The following is a 20954-nucleotide window of genomic DNA, read 5'->3' as shown; positions in this document are numbered from 1 at the left end:
TGTAGGGCTGGGTAGCAGAGAGCTGGGTCGTGGTTAATCCTTCCTTTCAGCCCTTCCAGGATTCAGTCTGGATTTTTGATCACTGGAGTGTTTCGTGACCTCCTGCAGTCTCAGATCCACTTCTGCTGGAAATAATAAATGGCTTTTTTGTACCCTCTGAGGTCCCTCTCTGCAGCAGGGGTGACATCATGGTACCTGTGCTGGAGAAGTTCTTTCTGTCAGTAATGACCTCTCTGATTGCTGCAGTTTCTGCCCATAACTCAGACTTGTTATTTCTTGCTGAGATTCAGGAAAAGCTGAGCCCGTGCAGCTGCAGCCTCCTGTTGTTGCTGCCTCTTTTTTCATGCTCTGTCCCATGTGATAAATGTCAGATATCACTTAGGACAGGGCAGGAATGCAGACTGAGACTGGGGTGATTATGGTCTGTAAATGATCTGTGCACTGGCCCTGGCTCTCAACCCTTCCTTGGATCATTTGAGACCCAATTTAAAAGAACACAGCTTAATATTTGAGTTTCAATGATTTTTCTTTCCTTTCTTTCCTTGAAATTTCCATTATTTTATAAATCTTGATAGATACTTGGACACTGTGTTTGTTTTCCATATCAGTTGGAAATTTTTCCTTTTGACATGGATTGATTTGTTTTGCACAAGTTTCTTTGCAGAACGGAGCCAACAGTACTAATTTTACTATTAAAAATTATTCAAATTCTTGTTATTAAAAGGTTTTTATATTTGCAAGGATACTGTGGGGCAGCATCTCAGATTGGGTGGAAAAAGACAGGAAAGTGCTGCAGTGAATCAAAGCAGGGTGATTTTGGAGAAAGGAAGAATTTTATTTCAGGTTGGTAAAAGATTTTGGCAGGGCAGTGCTGGTGTTGGGGGCAAAGAGCAAGCAAAAAAGCAAATAAATAAATCAAATCAAATCAATAAATAATGAAATGATAGAGATAATAATAAACATGCAGTGTGTTTACATTGGTAATCAAGAGAGTGATAGGAGATGATTCCCCCTAATTTCAGCAAAACTGGCTGTAAGCTCATGCTCCCAGATCCACCTGAGGTTGTGACTCCCAGAGAGAATATTTCAGGCAGGACCTTAAAAGTTTTTCCATTTTGAAAAGGATTCCAATGTTTACAGGCTGATTCTTCTCCCAGAAGAATCACAGCCTTGGCTGTGTTGGCTGCAAGGAGGCAGGAAAAGCAGGATCAGCCCCTTCCCTGGCACAGGAATACCCAAACATCCTGGAGGTGAATGGAAATCATCCATATTCCGTGTTAGACATTCTTTGGGATGGCTTGTCTAGGTGTCTCTCCTTCTGCAAAGGGACACAGCAGTGCTGGTGATGCCTCTCTGCCCATGGCAGTGCCAGCAGCAGCAGAAGTTTTGCTCCAGTGAAATTCTTCCTGGGACCTGTGGCTCTGCTCCCCCTCAGCCTGGGCTGGCTCAGCTGGGGCTGCACGTCTGAAGGAGATGCTTTGACCTTTCTCCTCTCTGACTGGTGTTGCAAAGATGGAGTGATGTAGAACAGAGATTTTGTGACAGAGTAATAATAAGAAAGAATCTGACTGCCAGTTGCTCATTACTGGATCTCTTTTAAATGCCAGAACCTTCTATGTTTGCTTTCAAACAACACTGAGCACCTAAATCACCATGGTAAACAGATATAGAAAGAGACAGAAAGGTTAAAAGTGTACTCATAATCTCTTGCTTTTCCTCCTAAACATGTTTGATAGCAATATTGTTTCTTAAAAACAATATGACCTCATTTGTAAAGCAATATTCATGCTAAACTAGTCAGCTGTTAAATATACCCAGTGCTGTGCATTACGATGAAGCTAAACCAGAATTTCAATTATTTTCTGGACACATTTAAAATTATAATACTTTACTGGGTTAGTGTTATAGTTCATCCAAATTACTCACAAAGTATCATATCAATCTCTAGCAAGTGCTTATTGCTTACATCTCTGGGAAGTTGGTGGAAGGAAGATGCTGTGGGGGTAATGACCTTCATGCTGCTCTGATGGGGATGTGGCTGTAAGTGCAGGCAAGCCTAATGGTCAAAAGTCAACGTTTGCTGGCCATCAGATTTGTCACCAAAGAATCAGAGTATTCATCTGGACCACCACGTGCAGCAGGATGTTCCTGGGAGGAAAATAAAGAGGGGAATCAGCCACTTGATGATCTGTGTATTCTCTTTAATGCCGTGATCCCAGCAAGAGAAAATTCACACTTCAAAATTATTTGCAGTTTTTTCATTGCCTGGAATGCAAGATCAAAACAAAGCAGGCAGATGAGGAAGATAGATTTCATTATACTCCCACTTTCTACTTATGTACCTTATCTAAAGAGATGTTGAGAGAGAAATGATGCTGCAGCTCTGAGTAACCAGCATGGATTTATGAGTACTGCTGGCAAGTCTGGCTTAAAGCAGATCTTACTGGAGCTGCACTGGGACTGAGTATCCAAAAGGAAAATCTTTGGACAAATGTTATAGTAGTGCACTTTAAAAACCATATTATATTTTCCAAAATCAGCTCTGATAGAAGGTGCTGGGCAGTGCTTTATTGCAGGGGACTTGTGTTTTCTGAAACATCCTTCAGCTGGGCAGAAATTCTAAGCTTTAATAAAACACTGGGGAAGTGCTGCTGGCTTCATCTTCAGCCATCACTGGATCACCACCCTGAGTCCTCAGGAAATTCTGATTTTCTGTTATATTTGCTGCTCTTACCCCAACAGGGACAAACATTTAGGAGCTCTCTTGAATTGAGTCCTAACTTCTCTATGAGACTGAGTGCCCTGCTGGATTTAGCCAGGCTGGTCTGTTTTGAGTTGGACTGGCCAAGAAATAATCAACCTTTTCACAACAGAAATCAAATAATTTGTCTCTCCCATCATATTATTGATCAGTTATTAACAGAAACAGCAATTTCCCAGCCCAAACACCCAAACCCAGCTGGTTCTGCAGGGTCTGGCTCTGCACAGCAAGGAAAATGAACATGATTCTGTGCATCTGCTTTGAGAACAAACCTTGTGCTTGCAGGGCAGAATTCCCCTGTCTGCCCTGCTGCCTCTCCAGGGAAAGTGTCATTGATCTCTCAGGGTTTGGTGTGTCCTGTCCCCACAAGCTCCCAGCCAGGCCCAGCTCTTCTCAAGGAGGATGTGCTGCCCGTGAGATAAGCCACAGATTCAATAGAAACAAGACAAAGATTTTTTATTTCTTTTTTCAGGATAACAAGCAAGTGTCCATAAACATAATCCTCATCTTCTTTCTCTTTATAATTGCAGTTAATATAAATGTACTTCATTACTGGAGAGCAGTCTTCACGGCCATACAATAGCAAACAAATTCTTCAGAAGCATCTTTAATTATTCATTTGGCTGCACTATATTTTATGCTACTTTTCATAAATGTTAATCTTTATTATTGCCCTACTAGGAAAAAAAAAAAAAAAGAAAGGAGGAAAGAAATACCTGTTATTAAATGACCTATCAGGCTGACATGGATAAATGTTGGTAGCTATTTAATTGTTTCCCATCTGCAGTTTTATACAGTTTCTATCAAACTGAAGGGTAATTTTTTTAGTAGCTGCTTATTTTAAATGTACAAAACCCTTGTGTGTAATTCCATTAGCTGCCCTACAGCATTGCAATCTACAGTTTCCCTGAGGCTGTTGTGAAATATTGATGAAATCCTTGCTTTTGTGGCTTCCTCTGATACACTAAACATTTGTCTGATGTTAGTTGAACTTGAATGGATCTGTTCAGAGTTATATCAGTAGTGACTTCAAAGGCTGTAAGGCTGTTACAGTTTTTTTTTACAAACTGAAGTTTCAAAGCCTTACCATGTGGTACTTTAAAAAAACAAAGTTCATATCAAATGAACCAAAGTGTTAGCAATACACTGGTAAGACTCATTACAATTTCAATTTCTATAGATATATATGTTTTTGTGATTCTGATTGGTAGCTCATGCCATTGAAAGAAATTTAGATTGGTACTTAGGGCAACCTAGGATAATGAAAGAGGGAAAACATAATTTGAAAGTTGGATTTTAAATGAAGTAATCTATAAATTTACAAAGCCATTCTGCTGTTTTCTACAACAATAAATAGGACAAGAGAAAAGAGAAGAAAGGCAAAGGGAGACAAAAGTTTCAGACTTCTCTTTTCATCAGTGAAGTGATTTACACTGGTGCAATTAAAATGACTAATGAGGAAAACATATTTACTGCTACTGTATCCCTTGAATTTTTCAGGCTGTGCTGCATCTTGGAGAGCAGCTTTTGTGCCTGCACAGGAATGGAGTGGAGCTCTCAGTGAAGGGCTGGGGATGTGTGACCATCCCAAACCTCACTGGGGATGTGTGACCATCCCAAACCTCACTGAGATGTGTGACCATCCCAAACCTCACTGGGATGTGTGACCATCCCAAACCACCTCACTGGGGATGTGTGACCATCCCAAACCTCACTGGGATGTGTGACCATCCCAAACCTCACTGGGAATGTGTGACCATCCCAAACCTCACTGGGATGTGTGACCATCCCAAACCTCACTGGGATATGTGACCATCCCAAACCTCACTGGGATGTGTGACCATCCCAAACCTCACTGGGATATGTGACCATCCCAAACCTCACTGGGATGTGTGACCATCCCAAACCTCACTGGGATATGTGACCATCCCAAACCTCACTGGGGATATGTGACCATCCCAAACCTCACTGAGATGTGTGACCATCCCAAACCTCACTGGGGATGTGTGACCATCCCAAACCTCACTGGGATGTGTGACCATCCCAAACCTCACTGGGGATGTGTGACCATCCCAAACCTCACTGGGAATGTGTGACCATCCCAAACCTCACTGGGAATGTGTGACCATCCCAAACCTCACTGGGATGTGTGACCATCCCAAACCTCACTGGGATATGTGACCATCCCAAACCACCTCACTGGGATGTGTGACCATCCCAAACCTGCCCCAAACCTCACTGGGATGTGTGACCATCCCAAACCTCATTGGGATATGTGACCATCCCAAACCTCACTGGGGATGTGTGACAATCCTAAACCTCACTGGGGATGTGTGACTGTCCCAAACCTCACTGGGGATGTGTGACTGTCCCACATCTCCCCCAAACATCACCTGCTGAGGTCAGGACAGGTGTGGTGTGAGGAAGAGCAGCTGGAGTAGATGGGGAAGGGGGAGATTGAGCTCTTTGCAGTCACAGCATTCTTTAGGAGCATTTTATTTGGAAATACAATCTGTGTTCATCAAACACCATCAGCTGGCTGTAAAAATGCCACAGTCAGTTCCAGGAGTTTGTAGAAAATACCAAATATTTTGAGGAACTGGAACTCCTGGCTCCAGCCATGGTGGAACCCTTTCCTGCAGCAGCCAGGACCTGCCATGGATTGGATTCACACTGACTGAATCCAGAGCACTGCAAGGATGGCTTGCTGCTTTTTATTCAATAATTGTCTATGCAAACAATGCTATTCTTAAGGAAAATTATTCAAGAAAAACCTCCACAGTAATTCCTTCCCTCCTCTGTGCTAAGCACAGCATCACCTCTCTTTTCCTGTGTTGATTTTTTCCTGTTTTATTATTGGTTTTGAGTTTATGGGTCACTCACAAGCAGTTCCCTCCAGTCTCTGATTATTTGGCTCATAACTGAGCAGGATGAAGTGCAAAGGACATCATCTGTTCTGGCTTTGCTGCTAAGGGCCCACTGAAACTCGAGGGTACTTTGCCTTCTTAACCAGTAGGAAATTGGATATTTAATAGAAAACTTTATAATACAACTCTAATTAAAGTACAACAAAATGAAAGCCTCAAATTGCCTCATTTCAGCATTGTATATAAATAATAGTTATGGCTTCATGGAATTGCCTTTGTGTGTTAGAATTCAGTCAGTGTGGCTTCACTTTTTTCCTTGCTCCTGCAGAAGCTGCTCCTGTCCTCCTGCAGTGGATGTTGGTGGGTGTTCCTTCTCCTACTCTGCAAGAGCCAGGAATTCATGCCTTGGTATCAGCTGCTTGAAAAATAAATTATTCTGGGGGGGAAAAAAAATCTCAAAGGAATATTAGGAAATTGAGGTGGCAAGTTGTTTTGGACACAGAATTCATCACCATGGTGGTGAGGCACTGCAAACTGAGTGTGGGTGTGATGGGAAATAGTAACAGCAGCAAAAGCTGCAAAAAAACCCCATTATCCAAATGAATGAGCTGGGTTCCCAGCAAAGAGGCAACTGAGAGCTTCAGCCTTTTCTGAGGACATCCTAAACCTCCTTCAGGCTGCACCTGGCTTTGGAGCTAAAACTAGTACCAGGAAACTCAGGGCAGGTGACAGAGATGTCCCTTTGTCCCTTCCATCCATCATTCAGAGCCAGCTGCTCTTTGTGCAGATTCAGGAACCTTTCCCTGTGTTTTCTTTCCACCTTGGGGTACTTTACAGGAAGTTATTTCTGTGGTACAGAAATATTGAACATAGCCTTAACAACTCTGAAATTCTACAATTCACTCCTTGTGACAAATCTCATAATTTGACAGTTCTTTCCATAGAATTCCATTGCTTTTCTAGAGTGTTCTATTTGGTTTAATCCTGTTAAATTCCAAAACATCTTTGATAAAGAGTTATGCAATGGAGTAGGGAGCTATTTTTCCTCCAGCTGCCAATTTTTGTCTTCAGTTGATTTTCAGACTGGGATGAAACTGTAGCTCTGAACTCCTACAAAGAGCCAGGTTAAGATTTGTCTGTGGGTGCTTAATGCAGTTCGACATCTTGGAGAAGGAGGAATGAGAAGTGGTCATTATCCATTATCTGCTTGGAGCCTTTCAGAGAAAGAAACAGCTTCTGCCAAACACAAAAAGATGTTTGAGCTGAAGCCAGACAAGGAGGAAACAAGATCACCTTCTAGCACTGTGAGATTGCTTTCCTGATGATGTTGTTTCAAGAAAAACTGGGATTTGTATGGCTGAAGAAGTGCAGGTGGTGCCATGGGTTTTACATGGATTAGCAGAGTTGTTCTGGACAATGATTCACTGTCCCTTCTCTTGGCAGAAAATAAATTTTCCAGTCTTGGAAAGAAATATATATATATATATATATATATATATATATATATATATATGTGCATTTTAATAAATATTTCTCTAAATGGAAAAAGAGCAAGTTTGGGTGGAAATAGTGAATGCTGGTGGAAAAGTTAACAGTCAGCATGAACACTTCTGACACTCCACAATTCAGGCAGGAGTGATGGATAATGTGGTGCCAGCTCAGTCCTGGGTGTCCTGGGCATGGGGGTGCTTTTAGACCCAGTTTTTGCAGGTGTATTAACTGGACCTGGTTTATTTTAACTCCTCTGTGGAAAAATTCCAGGTAAGAAAATGTCCTTTTTGAAGAATAAAGAACCAGCTGTTTATTGCAGCTCTCATCCTAGAGAAGCAGGTTCTGAGGCTGCCATGAATCCAATCACAGACACAGAGGGGAATTAAGAAACCAAAGAATTTGGAATTGTATTTGTGATTATTATCCATATAATAATATTATCCTTACTGATGTCATGATTTTGACATCCCCTGTCTTGAGATCAATCAGCACTAAACCAAAGACTGCATTTCCATTTAGGAAGCCAAAAATTGCTTCCATTCAATGCTTTGAAGCTCCTGAATTTTGTCAATTCTTAATGATAGTGACTATTTCACTCCCACTTCTTCAGGGCTGCACTTTTCCCATCTTACATCTGCCTGGGCCTGTTTAATTTTGGTGGGAAAAATTCTCATCTAGGAAAGGAAGGAAAACCTCACCCAGTTACTGAGTTTGGATTTCTTTCATATTATTTTCTTCCCACTAACACAGTTACAAGTGAGGATCTCAGAGGTTTGGAATGCCAGAATAAGCCTGGGGGAGAACTGGTGGGAAGAGAACAGGTCACTCAACAATTTATTACATGGACATCAGTGTGACGTGCAAAATTTATGCTACTTATTACAGACTGCATTTAAAGCATGTGGGTGTGCAGATATAAGACACTCTTTACTTCTAAAATAAATAATGCAAAGTCCACTTAAATTAATGTTATTTCTGTTAACCAGCTACATCCCTTCATGTCCAATGAATTCTTGCTAAAAAGCCCTGTTGGAAGAACATGAGCATCTCTTGTACCCGAGGTTGTCTGGTAGAGCTGGTCTCCACTGTCCTTAAAATGCCCACAGCAATTTAAATCATTTACATAAACAGAAATGCTTTTACAGGGAAGATTCTGAAATGTGTTTTTAAAGCTGCCCAAACCCCTAAACCATTAAAACAGATGTGACTGATGGCTCTGTGAAATTTTGATGGTGCTTTCTTGGCAAGTTAGAATGACAGAATGACAGAATCCAGAATCCAGTGGCACCCCTGCCATGGCAGGGACACCTCCCACTGTCCCAGGCTGTTCCAAAGCCTCCAAATCCAGCCTGGCCCTGGGCACTGCCAGGGATCCAGGGGCAGCACAGCTGCTCTGGGCACCTGTGCCAGGGACTCCCACCCTCACAGGGGGGATTCCTGCCCAATATCCCACCTAACCCTCCTCTCTGCCAGTTTGAAGCCATTCCTCCTTGTCTGTCCCTACAGTTCCTGATGGAGAATTCCTGCCTGGCTTCCCTGTAGATCCTCTGGAGATACTGGAACTTGTTACTTCCCCCAGTTACAGGAGATTTTGTCAGTACCTTACACAGAATAAAAAGAGGATTCCTCAGCACAAGTTGCTCTTCTGTAAAGGTTATAGTAAACATGTCAATGCCTAATTAAGCATCAAATTTTATCCATATTGTGGGGGATGTGCAGCTGCCTGGTACTTCTGCTTTTCCTTGAGAAGGACAAAGGATCTTGTGAGCAATAAACTACTGTATGTACCCTCCAAAGCAAAGTGAAAAGTGGCTAAATGACACTCAAAGAATTGGTGCTGGAACGGAGAATCCAATTTGCAGTGACCCAAAGCTATGGGAATGTTCTTTGTTGTGTGTTTTGTGTGATTCCTTCCTTGGATCCCCTCCTTGTTTGTGCTGTGCTGGCACTGGCACGTGTCCTGGAGAGGGGCTGTGTGTCCCAGGGTCACTGCTGGGGACCTTCTGCCACCTCTGCCACCTGAAAAACACACAACAAAGGGAAAGGGGAATCTGGTTATTAGGGAAAACTTTAGGGAGGAGAAGAAACCATTGAAGTGTAAGCATTGTCCTTGCTGCTGCTCAGTCTGATCACCTGTTCCTGTTTGCTGTGACCCTGCTCATGCTAAAGGGGTTGGTTTTTAGTATTTAGCACTTAACATTTACTGTTCAGCTTCCTTGCTGAAAGCATCTGCTGAAGAGCACAGTGTTCCTCCTACTGTGTGATTATTATTATTTTATCAGGCTAAGTGATGTGCAAGTCATTTGTTCAGAGCCACTGCTGTGTCTTTGCCTCTGGTTGTGACACTTTCTGGTACCACCCCTGGAGTAAGCCAAGCCCAGCCCTAAGCCAAGCCCAGCTCTAACCCAAGCCCAGCCCTAAACCAAGCCCAGCTCTAATCCTGTGTGACCTGTGCAGTTCCCAAACTCAAGGCAAGGCTGTGGGAAGGATGACACATGGATTTCTTAGCTCCCATCACATAAAGAGCCATCATTTCCCTTTTCTAGTGCTGCACTCCAATGGTTCCTCTAGTTCTGGTTCATATCTTTGGCCTCATGGCAAATGTGTGGGAAGGGGCCAGATCACATAAACAAGAGCCATAAAATAAATGTCAGATAATGGGAAAGAATTGGATTCTAAATAAATATACTCTTCTAGAACCAAGTTCATCTTAGCAATCAAAGAGTTGATTTGTCAAATAAAATCCTTCTGAATTTGTTCTACTTTTCCAGTTTTACAATTAAGTGCAGTCTACCTCTGTCAAATCTTTTGTAACTTCCAAGGGTTCTTGCCCTGAAATTTATGGATTTTACTGAAGCACAATTCATTTTTATGGGACACAGTACATTACTTTTATAAACAAAAGGGTTTCACTTATGCTTATTAACACTTTCAGATGTTGCATTTTTGTCATATAAATTATTCATGTACATTCTAAAGTGCTCTTTTAGGTGATCAAGTGGCAAAAGGTTACTGTACCTAGATGATACTCTGAACCAGGGAGATTGTGGCACTTATTTTTCTTCTCTTCCTTGCAAATTCAATCCTTTCTTTCACTAAGGCTAAAAACAATTTCATAGAATTGAAGCTTTTAGTATAAACTTTAAATTCTTACATATGAATTTTCCAACTGTCCCATTACAGGACAGTTAGAATTATACTCCCATGACAGGAAAATTATTAACTCGGGATCTCTGGCAGTTATAAAGAATTATGATCATCTGCCAACAAAATGCAGCAACCTTCACAAAAAAAGAGAGACATCATTTGGCTTTTCTTTTGCTTCCAGAACTAACAGACAATATAGTTACAGATTAAAACAGAATCCAGTAGAAAAATACATAGTGAAAGTAGAAAACTGGAACTGCAGCATCTTCCTTTAACAGGTTATTTCATATATTGACATTACATTTCAGGTTATGTCCAAGAGGAAGATTTAAAGGAAGAAGAAGATATAAAGGAGGAGGAGGAAGACGACGATGACAACAACTCCATTGCTCAGCTGCAGGGCAGCAATGACACTGGCACGGATGAGGAGCACGAAGCGGGTCCTGAGCAGAAAGGGAACTTTAGCTTCCAGAATTCCCCTGTCAGTCACATATCCAACCAGGACGCAGAGAACGAGTCGCTCCTGAGTGACAGCAGTGACCATGTGGCAGAGATCAAAACCATCTGCTCCAGGGAGCCCCAGGAGCCCAAAGCCCACCCCAAAGCCCCGAGCGAAGCACACGATTGCATGGATAAAATGACAGCAGTCTATGCCAACATCCTGTCGGACTCTTACTGGACGGGCTTGGGGCTGGGCTTCAAGTTGTCCAACTCTGAAAAGCGGAGCTGCGACAACAGGAACGGAGGGAACAAAGCAGATTTCGACTGGCACCAAGACGCGCTGTCCAAAAGCTTGCAGCAGAATTTGCCTTCCAGGCCTGTCTCCAAGCCCAACCTGTTCAGCTCGGTGCAGCTGTACAGGCAGAGCAGCAAAATGTGCGGGACTGTGTTCACGGGCGCCAGCCGGTTCCGCTGCCGGCAGTGCAGCGCTGCCTACGACACCCTGGTGGAGCTCACGGTGCACATGAACGAGACGGGCCACTACCAGGATGACAACCACAAAAAGGACAAGCACAGACCTACCAGCTACTCCAAGCCCAGGAAAAGGGCCTTCCAGGACATGGACAAGGAAGATGCACAAAAAGTTCTGAAGTGTATGTTCTGTGGCGACTCTTTTGATTCCCTTCAAGATCTGAGTGTTCATATGATAAAAACTAAACATTACCAAAAAGTGCCTTTGAAGGAGCCGGTACCAACCATTTCTTCAAAAATGGTCACTCCAGCCAAGAAACGTGTGTTTGATGTGAACAGGCCTTGCTCCCCCGACTCCACGACGGGGTCTTTCTCCGACACCTTCTCTCCTCAGAAGAATGCAAACCTGCAGCTCTCCTCCAACAACCGCTACGGGTACCAGAACGGGGCCAGCTACACCTGGCAGTTCGAGGCCTGCAAATCCCAGATTTTGAAGTGTATGGAATGTGGAAGCTCACATGATACCTTGCAGCAGCTCACTACCCACATGATGGTCACTGGCCATTTCTTGAAAGTCACGAGTTCAGCTTCAAAGAAAGGAAAGCAACTTGTTCTGGATCCTCTAGCGGTGGAAAAAATGCAATCGCTGTCCGAAGCACCAGCCAGTGAGAGCCCTGTTTCAAAATCTAGTAAATCATCTGCAGAATGCATAGGTCCTGCCTCTGAACTAAAAAAAGAAAGTAAAAAAGATAAAGCTGATGATGCAAGCAAAGATGAGAAAGCAACGAAAACTGAGGAGTACGAAGACACTCTTCAGAAACCCCTGGATCCCACAATGAAATACCAGTACCTACGAGAAGAAGATTTAGAAGATGGCTCAAAGGGCGGTGGGGACATTTTGAAGTCCTTGGAGAACACTGTCACGACAGCCATCAATAAAGCTCAGAACGGAGCTCCCAGCTGGAGTGCATATCCCAGCATCCACGCAGCTTACCAGCTCTCCGAGGGAGCCAAACCCTCCCTGCCTGTGGGATCCCAGGTGCTCCAAATCAGGCCAACCATGACCAATAAATTGAGGCCCATAGCGCCCAAGTGGAAGGTGATGCCTCTGGTCCCTATCTCAGCGAACGTCAGCCAGTGCACTCAAGTGAAGAAGGAGGCTGAGGACAAGGAGGAGGCACAAAAGGACTTTGCTAAGGAGGGCGTCCAGGCTGAGCCAGCCCCGCTCAGCCAGAGCGAGAGGGAACCTCTCCTCAAAGCTGAAGCCTCTGCGGAGCCAAAAAAGATAGAACCGTGTCCCTTGAAAGAAGAAGACAAAATTAAAGAGGACAGTGGAAAAGAAAAGCCAGTCCTGAAGGAGGCAGCGGCAGCTTCCCTCAGTAACGGCTGTGCTGCTGCCAGCCATTCCTCGGAGCTGCCCTGTGTGAACCCCCTGAGCGCGCTGCAGTCCGTCCTCAACAACCACCTGGGCAAAGCCACCGAGCCCTTACAGCCCCAATCCAACTGCAGCCCCAGCTCCAGCACAATTTCCATGTTCCACAAACCCAATCTCAACGTGATGGAGAAGCCGGTTTTATCTCCCGCTCCAACCCCACCAAAGCCTGCAAGCGTTTCCAGGCACTATTTGTTTGAAAACAATGATCAGCCTATTGACCTGACCAAATCCAAAGGCAAGAAAGCTGAGTCAGCTCAAGCACAATCTTGTACTTCTCCACCTCAAAAGCACGCTCTGTCTGACATCGCCGACATGGTCAAAGTTCTTCCCAAAGCTACCACACCAAAACCTGCTGCATCCTCAAGGATCCCGTCCATGAAGTTGGAAATTGATGTCCGGCGCTTCGAGGACGTCTCCACGGAAGTTTCCACCCTGCATAAAAGGAAGGGCAGGCAGTCAAACTGGAACCCTCAGCATCTGCTCATTTTGCAAGCTCAGTTTGCTTCCAGCCTCTTCCAGACATCTGAAGGTAAATATTTATTATCAGATCTAGGCCCACAAGAGCGCATGCAGATTTCCAAATTCACTGGACTGTCGATGACCACCATCAGCCACTGGTTGGCAAATGTCAAGTACCAACTTAGGAAAACCGGAGGAACAAAGTTTTTGAAAAACATGGACAAAGGACATCCAGTCTTTTATTGCAGCGACTGTGCATCTCAGTTCCGAACCCCCTCTACTTACATTAGCCACTTAGAATCCCACCTAGGTTTCCAAATTAAAGACATGAACAGGCTGGCTGTGGAGCAGCAAACCAAGGTAGAGCAAGAAATCTCCAGAGTTTCAGTTCAAAGATCTCCTGAAACAATAGCTGGAGAAGAGGACACAGACTCTAAGTTCAAATGTAAGTTGTGCTGTCGGACATTTGCGAGCAAACATGCAGTAAAACTTCATCTAAGCAAAACACACAGCAAGTCACCAGAACACCATTCACAATTTGTAGCAGAAGTGGATGAAGAATAACTCTTAAGGTATGCATGCTCTATAGTGAGTTTTCATTTCAGCATTTCCAGGAGGCTCCGTGCTTTGGTAAAAGTAGGAAAAGTATAAAATGCACCGTGTACGCTGCGCCGCTCCTCCCTGGCATGTGCACATCCATTTTATAATGCAGGAGGAGAGCTTGGTCAATGCAATCCCACACTGCCCTAGAGAGAAATGTTGCTGCTTATTATTTGCAAAATAGCCGTTTGCCCATTTCTTTTTTGTTCCTAAGAACAAATAATTACACATCCACTGCACTTCTGTGTGGAATGCAAGAGCTAAGTGCTACTCTTTGCAGTGAGAATGGAAAAAAGCAGATAAAGAGCACTGAAACCCAAAAGGTTGTTACCTCATTCAGTGCTGGCACACCAATAAATCTGATTTGGATGGGGAAAAGAAGAAAATTCAAAAGTCAAATTAGCAAAATCTCAATTATTCCAAGTTTCTCATAACCTCAAGCAGAGCCTCGAGAATCTACAAATAACTCTGAAAAGTTCCTATCTAGAAATTCAGTTATTCTTCTGTTGATATTTGGATGTTCAGTTTTGTAAAATATTTTAATATTTTACACTTACTTAAACACTTGCTACTGTGAGTGGCCTTTTTTGTCACATCATTTTAACCTCTCTCTCCATCATTCCTTTTTTAATCTTTAAGATGTTTGATTATATTTTGCTTCATGTTGGTGGAAGTCAATCCATAAACATCACTGACTTCAGTGCAAGTTCTCATATAACCTGGGGGAGTTAATGCTTAATTGAGATTTTTTACAAGCTTAATATTTCCAAGACCTGTTAGTAGGATAATGCTGCTTTAGTGTTGCTATTTTTTTGCTGCAAGATACACCAGTTGCCACAACCAATGTTTATAACATGTAATGTAATATTCAGATGCCACACCATTTTTGCATTTTTAATTTTACTTGATTCACAAACTTGAATATTCTTGATTGAAATAAATATGCAGAACATCAACTAAAAGTCCAAATAGAAGTTTTTTGTTCTAACCAATTTTTTTTCCAGCAATTTAGTTGTTCCCAACAATTTCTCCAGCAGACTCAGTCTCTGCTTGTGTTCACAGAACAATCATGTGCAGATCCAGGTTTTCTCCAAGGTGTTCATTACTTGAATAACATTCAGAAAATGAATTTGTCAGATGGTCAAAATTAAAGATATGCTGTGAGTTGTCACTGATGTCACTCAGCTTTGTGGCCATCCTCTGGCTGATTGAGGGGACGGGCCCAATCCCCATTTGGGAAAAGATTTCCCATTTGTTTGCTGCAAAATTCATGTTTTAGGAAACACTTTCCGTGGCCAAAGCCAGCACGAGGACTCTGTGTCACTTAAGCTCCATTAAAAATGCTACTTTTGAATAATTTAAACCACTGATCAGGGGGTTGCTTTGGGCTGGCACTGTAAGCTATTGCCATGGAGTGAACGTCAGCGTTCAAGTGCAGTAAGATTTAAGTTTTGCATACATCTTGTACGTGCTGCCTGCACTGCAGCAGATTTACACTTCCTGCATATTTTAGCCAGCAAAATTCCTCCTCACTCCAAAGGAGTTTGTTTTTTAATAGGGCTAATACCCCAAAGTGTCTATTTGGGCACTTTAACCCAACATTAAAATGTTGCTTGTTTACCTGGCCACCCCAAACCAGCACCCCTGAGAGACTGGGTAGGGATAAACATCCCATACTCTGTTTCCTTCTCCACCAGTTAATGATTATTAAGACTCTGCCATTCATAGTTTTCACACAAGAGATAACAGAGCAAACCAATAATTTGGGGGCTATCAAACAAAAGCTATCTGCCAGATATATTAATACAACAGTTATTTTGGCACATTCATGGCTTAATGTGTGACAAATGTTTCAGATTTGGTCTTAAAAGCACCGTGTTATTACTCAGAGGCAAACCAAACACCCACCTTTGTAAACACGTTACTGTTGCTGAGGATTGGAGGAACAAATACAAAGGGGGAGGAAAAAAAAATCTCCAAGGGGAAAAAAAAAAAAAAAAAAGTGATTTCTGCATTGTAATAACCTGCACAGAGACATATTATTCAGGTGATGTGCAACTACATAAATAAGGGACTGTCCTTCCTGCCTCTGGATCCCGAGAAATTGCTGTCCTCGTAACACTCATCCATTTCTAATTTATATCAAGATGCAGGTTGTATCTTACCTTTGAAAAAATATATTTAAATTGCAATGACAGAGTGATAGCACTGTTATCTGGAACTATAATTTCAGTTGGTATGCATGATAGCACAAATTGTCTGAAATGATGGGGTATTTGGGATGGCATTGTAAAGATTTTATTGCAGTTTCGGAGCCGAAAGCCTCCCTGAAGTTCTGACGAGGTTGGGAGCGGGGAGCCAGAGTTTATTCATATGGATTCTTCAGAAATCTGCAAGGAGACTAAATCAAATAACAGGGATTTTCAGAGTTTACTTACTCTTACCATGTTATTTTTAAGATCCAGTATGCATTTGAATAATAACAGAGGGGAGCAGAGTATTTAGAAAAGCTGAGATCCTTAAAAAACACACGTGCATTCGTGTTTCCTTCTTGCAGGCAGTATTGCAGTGAAATAGGCATAAAATAGAGAATATAGATTGAAATAAATGGAAATAAAACAGTGGAAAGAGTACCTGAAGTATAGAAATACATAAGGTATTTTATATTTCAATGGCATTTACTAGCAGAGGTTGTATTGTCAAATGTTAGCTATCATTAAAAATATAAATGAATAATCTGGGTTAGTACTGTAGAAAAATGTGTTATGGGTATGGATTTATTTTTAAGACCTCTGTGAGGCTGTTTATAAGAAATTTGCTATAAATTCTTCTTAAATGTAAATATATATATATATCTCTTTTATAGTCATCTTTGGTGTTTTCCTGAATTCTTCTAAGTAATATGGGTTTAGCAATATAAAGTAAGATTATGTGTAATATACAACAATCAGACATCTCTATTCTCTTCCATTTAACCCACTTCAAATTTGTTTTTATTGCTATTCTTCATAGAAAACTCATGAACATTAGGAAGCATGGCTTTAATTAGAAGTAATTTGTATGTTGACTTGTACCTTGAAGAACATTCGTTCATTTCTTCAACTGAATTAGAATTTTGATGATGTTCTGAGGAAAAATGCAAGGCAGAATTGTATTTCTCACTTTAGAGCCAGGTGAGATTGGCTTGGAGCTGGTCACTAACTGAGGCTCTCTGTGTCCTTGGCTACAACTTTTGATAGAAATAAATCTCCATCAAGTCAAATTAACCAAGCTGACTGGGGAGATTTCTGTTTCAAAAGACCCCAAAAAGCAAACAGGCACCTACCTGAGATGAACTAATTTAAAGTAAGGCTGCTGCAAAACAACAAAAAAACACAGTCGAAATGATAAACAGTTTTTCTCTCTGTTTCCTCCTTTGTCTTTTTTTCACCATCAAGTTTAAAGCTTCTACAGAGCTTTTTTTTTCTACTTCATAGGAGACAACTGACATTCTGTGGTAAATGGAAGAAAGAGCAGAGCAGAACTGAAAATCCTCTAATGCACTGACACTAACTTGCCCTCTATTGTTGAAAATGAGCAGGCAATCATGATTGTTCATCAAATGGCTCCTAATGCAGTTAAAGCATTCAGCTATAATTTCTCCTTGCATTTATAATTACTGTCATAGACTGCACACCTCAGTGAGCAGATTAAAGCTATAAACTATTTAGCCGTAGCTTTAAGATGAGGAACTTGATTTGTCTGGCAGCAGTTATTTGTTAGAGAGCTTGACACTTCACATAAAAATGACTCAACTTGATGAAGAACAATGCAGTTTAAGCAATGCAGTGATTTTAAATCAGTCATTATACCACGCCCTGTAAGAATTGCAAAGCAATTTGTTAAATGATATATAGGACATGTAGATAACTGTATGTGTTAAGTATACCAAAATAGAAGATTTTTTTTTTTTTTCTTCTCTGGGTTTTATTTTCTCATCCCTCTGAAGCAGCAGGAGCTGCTCTGATCATGTTCCACTCTTAGCCAATATGGCTGTTAAGTGGTCAAGGACAATTGTGTGAATCAGTTGTCCAAAATTCTATTTTAGAGAATTTAGTTTGATCTTCAACTTTCATTTCTTCTTAGCAACGAATATTATTCTCCTTCTAGGAGAATCAGACATGCTGGGATGGAGCTGCCTGCAGTGGGGTCACCACAATTTTGTAAGCAGGATTCACCAGCAAAACCAAGAGTTCTGCTCCCCATGTCCTCACCAGAAAAAGGGGGTTCATCCCATGGAAGTTCTTGATTATTCCATCCAAATGGGACTTTTCTGGCAAGGTCTTTTTGGAAAATGATGGCTTCTCAATGGGAAGAAAAAGTCTGTGGGGAAGTTCCATTTTAAAATAGATTTTTGTTGTGATAAACAGGGTAAAATTGAAGGGAGAAGACAGAGCTAGGAAAATAAACAGGTTGGACTTTTTGCTGAAGCAGAATCCTGCTGAAGCAAGGAGCTACCTCCAAACCATCAGCCCCTCCCTCAAAATAATCCTGTACTGGTAAAGCCTCAGTTCTCTTAATCCTTTGAAATTTATCACTGATGTTGTTGATCCAGATTTTTTTTTTTTTTTAAGTGAAGATTTTAAAATCTTCAAGATTTCCCTGGATAGCATTTTTTCAATCTAGCCATCATCCTTGAAAACCCACTAACAGTGTGTTCATGTCTTCCCTGAGAGCAGGGTCGGGCCAGATGATCCATCAGACTGTGGCAGCACCCATGGACCTGTGCAGATTTCCTGGCTTTTCAGGAATAATACAGATTTCTGTTAAAATCAGTGTTATTTAACATTGCATTTGAACTTCCAACCTGCTGGGTCAACCCACATTGTTCCTGGTTCTGTACAAACACATTGCATGTGGCAGCTCCAAGGCAGGAGCTCCTCTGCTCACAAAGAAACAGCAACTTTCCACCAGAATTTAACTGACCTTGAACAGTGCCAGCCTCCTCCAGCATTCACTATTCATAAGGACATCAAAATCTTGCCTTCTCCTTGCTGTGCCTGATATTATTAAATGCTACAGCCTTCATAATCTATAGCAGAACATTTTTACCCAGTGAGATTTCAAAGGAAGGGTACCTGAGCCTTATTTATACATTTTACACCTCAGCAATCGAATCACAAAGATCAATAAAAAAAGGAAAAGACGTGAGCAGTATCCAGCCCTCCAAAGCACCTTTCAATAAAAATAATGTAATTTAGCAGGATGATCACTCAGTGCAAATATGATGGAGCACAGATGGAAAATGAGGAAAATTATAGATATGGCTTTATGGGAGGAGGAAAGGAGGAAGAGATTTTTCACTATTTATTGAGATAATGAACAGATAATTCATGATTATTAAGCTGTAGTCTTCAGGCCTCATTCTGCTGTCCCTCCCCATCTCAGGTTGGAGCTGGGAGTGTTTGTGCACTCCAAAGGGAGGAGGGATCAGGCTTTGCACTGGGCTCCACAGAATCCCTGCAGGATCTGCAGCACTGCAGCTCCATCCAGGAGGGGAATGGGGTGGGCACAGCCCCAGCACGGAGCTCTGAGCCTCAGTGGGACTGTGGCTGTTCTCCAAGAGCATCTCACCCTGCACAGGCTGTCCAGCTGGGAGAACATCAAAACACAGCACAGGCAGCAAAATCCCAGCCCTGAGAGAGCCTGGGGGCTGATCCCCACCCTGCCTGGAGATCCCTGTTTTCCCAGGAGGAGTTGGCCAAGCCCTCAGAGGTGTGAGGGGACAGGAGAGGGATCCTGCAAGAGGGATCCTTTTCTAGAGCAGCTCTGGCTCTGTTTGCTCTCATCCCCTGGCTGTGGGGAATGGCAGACCCTGGGATCCCAGAGCACCTCACACCAGGAATGGCTGCAGGGACAACAGGGCCAGGAGGAAACTTGTCCACTGCAGTAAATTTACACAATCCCTTTATTAAAAGCAAACAGTTCCTCCTCCCCTCCAAAATCCCTGGGTGCCAGCACTCAGCCCTTCTGCCGGGGGTCAGCCCGTGCAGGAGTGGGGAGGGAGCCATGGGGAGTGAGGAGCTTGTCATCTCTAATGAATACCCTGGATGTATCAAGATATATATTTTTTTCATTTCAGAAAAGGTTCCATTAAGAGGGAGACAGCCCTAACATGTGCTTTGGCCCCTCATCAGATTTATGAGTATTTGCTCTGCTCTTTAATAGGAAACTCTGCAGCAACTGCCACCTTGCCTGCTCTCCCTGAGATACACAGTGGCTTCTCGGGGAAATGCACTTCATTATTAATGTGAATTTGTACGTTTTTATGACACTGCTTGGGGGAAGGGGCAGGCAGAGATTTCCTGGTGATATATGCTCATTTCTAACCATTTATTGTCCCAGACAATCGAAGAGCAGTGATAAACATTGCTTCAGAAAGAGGAGGGTGCCACAGTGACATTTTTGAAAGGAAAGGAGAGGTGGCTGGAGTGGCTTTGATGTGGCTGTTCACCTCCTGCAGCAGCTGTGTCAGACCAAGCTCAGAGTGCTCTGTGTCCCTCCACCCTGCCAGCCTTTCCTCAGCCCAGCCAGCACCATTTGCTCAGTGCTGTCCCACAGCAGAGAGGGTGTGGAAGGACAAGGAATTCCTCCTGTGGGAATCCTGAACTGCAGAGCATCCCAGGGCTCAGGGATGCTCACTGCACTCTGTGCACACACAGTGGGTTTGTCCTCTCCTCTGGGAGAGCTGCTCAAACTCCACTATGAAACTGCTGGTTTCTGTCATTTCATGAAATCTCATCAACCTCCCCATTTCTGACTCCCCAAGGTTGTACCCTGAACCCCACAGGTGACCTGGGGTGTCCCTGCCCACGCCAGGAGTGCCTTGGTGTGGCTGCCCATCAACATCTCCATCCAGCTCACCTCTCTTGCTGCCAGCCAAGGCTTGGCAGATCATTTCTGCCATTCCCTAAATGCCTTTGCCACTCTTCATCCCACTGTGCTCTGAGCATAGCAGGGGCTACACCACAGCAGCTTTTGGGGGACCAGACAAGCTGCTGGCACCCATCTCCACTGGAACTGCCTTTCCCTTTATTAAACACCCTCCATTTCCCTTTTCCCACCTCTTCACCTCCACCCAAGGCACACCTCAGAGGATTCCCTCTGGGATGTGCCCCTGGCCAGTTTCTGCCTGAGCACTCTGCTGCTCTTCCACCCCACAAGGGCAAACCCAAACCTTCCTTTGTGCTGGCTCAGCTCAGGATCAGCTCCAGTGGAGCTCACCCTCCCCTGGCCAGGCACA

The 20954-nt window shown here is 43.0% G+C and overlaps 1 protein-coding gene across 2 annotated transcripts in view; it reads left to right on the top strand.

Annotated features, from left to right (window-relative positions):
- The window catches only part of TSHZ2 (teashirt zinc finger homeobox 2), a 202146-nt gene that overhangs the window by 116934 nt on the left and 64258 nt on the right, over positions 1-20954 (top strand). The window contains exon 2 of one of the 2 annotated variants that reach the window (XM_079321415.1): positions 10575-13644. In XM_079321415.1, coding sequence (XP_079177541.1) covers positions 10575-13636 — 3062 coding nt within the window. In that variant the 3' untranslated portion in view covers positions 13637-13644. Of the gene's footprint in view, positions 1-10574; positions 16434-20954 lie in introns of those variants that run through there. The other variant, XM_079321414.1, reaches the window with a different exon arrangement.

This window comes from Erithacus rubecula (genome assembly GCF_903797595.1).
Source record: "Erithacus rubecula genome assembly, chromosome: 18".
Taxonomy (NCBI): domain Eukaryota; kingdom Metazoa; phylum Chordata; class Aves; order Passeriformes; family Muscicapidae; genus Erithacus; species Erithacus rubecula.
Note: the sequence above shows the minus strand (reverse complement) of the source record. Positions and strands in the feature narration are given on the sequence as shown.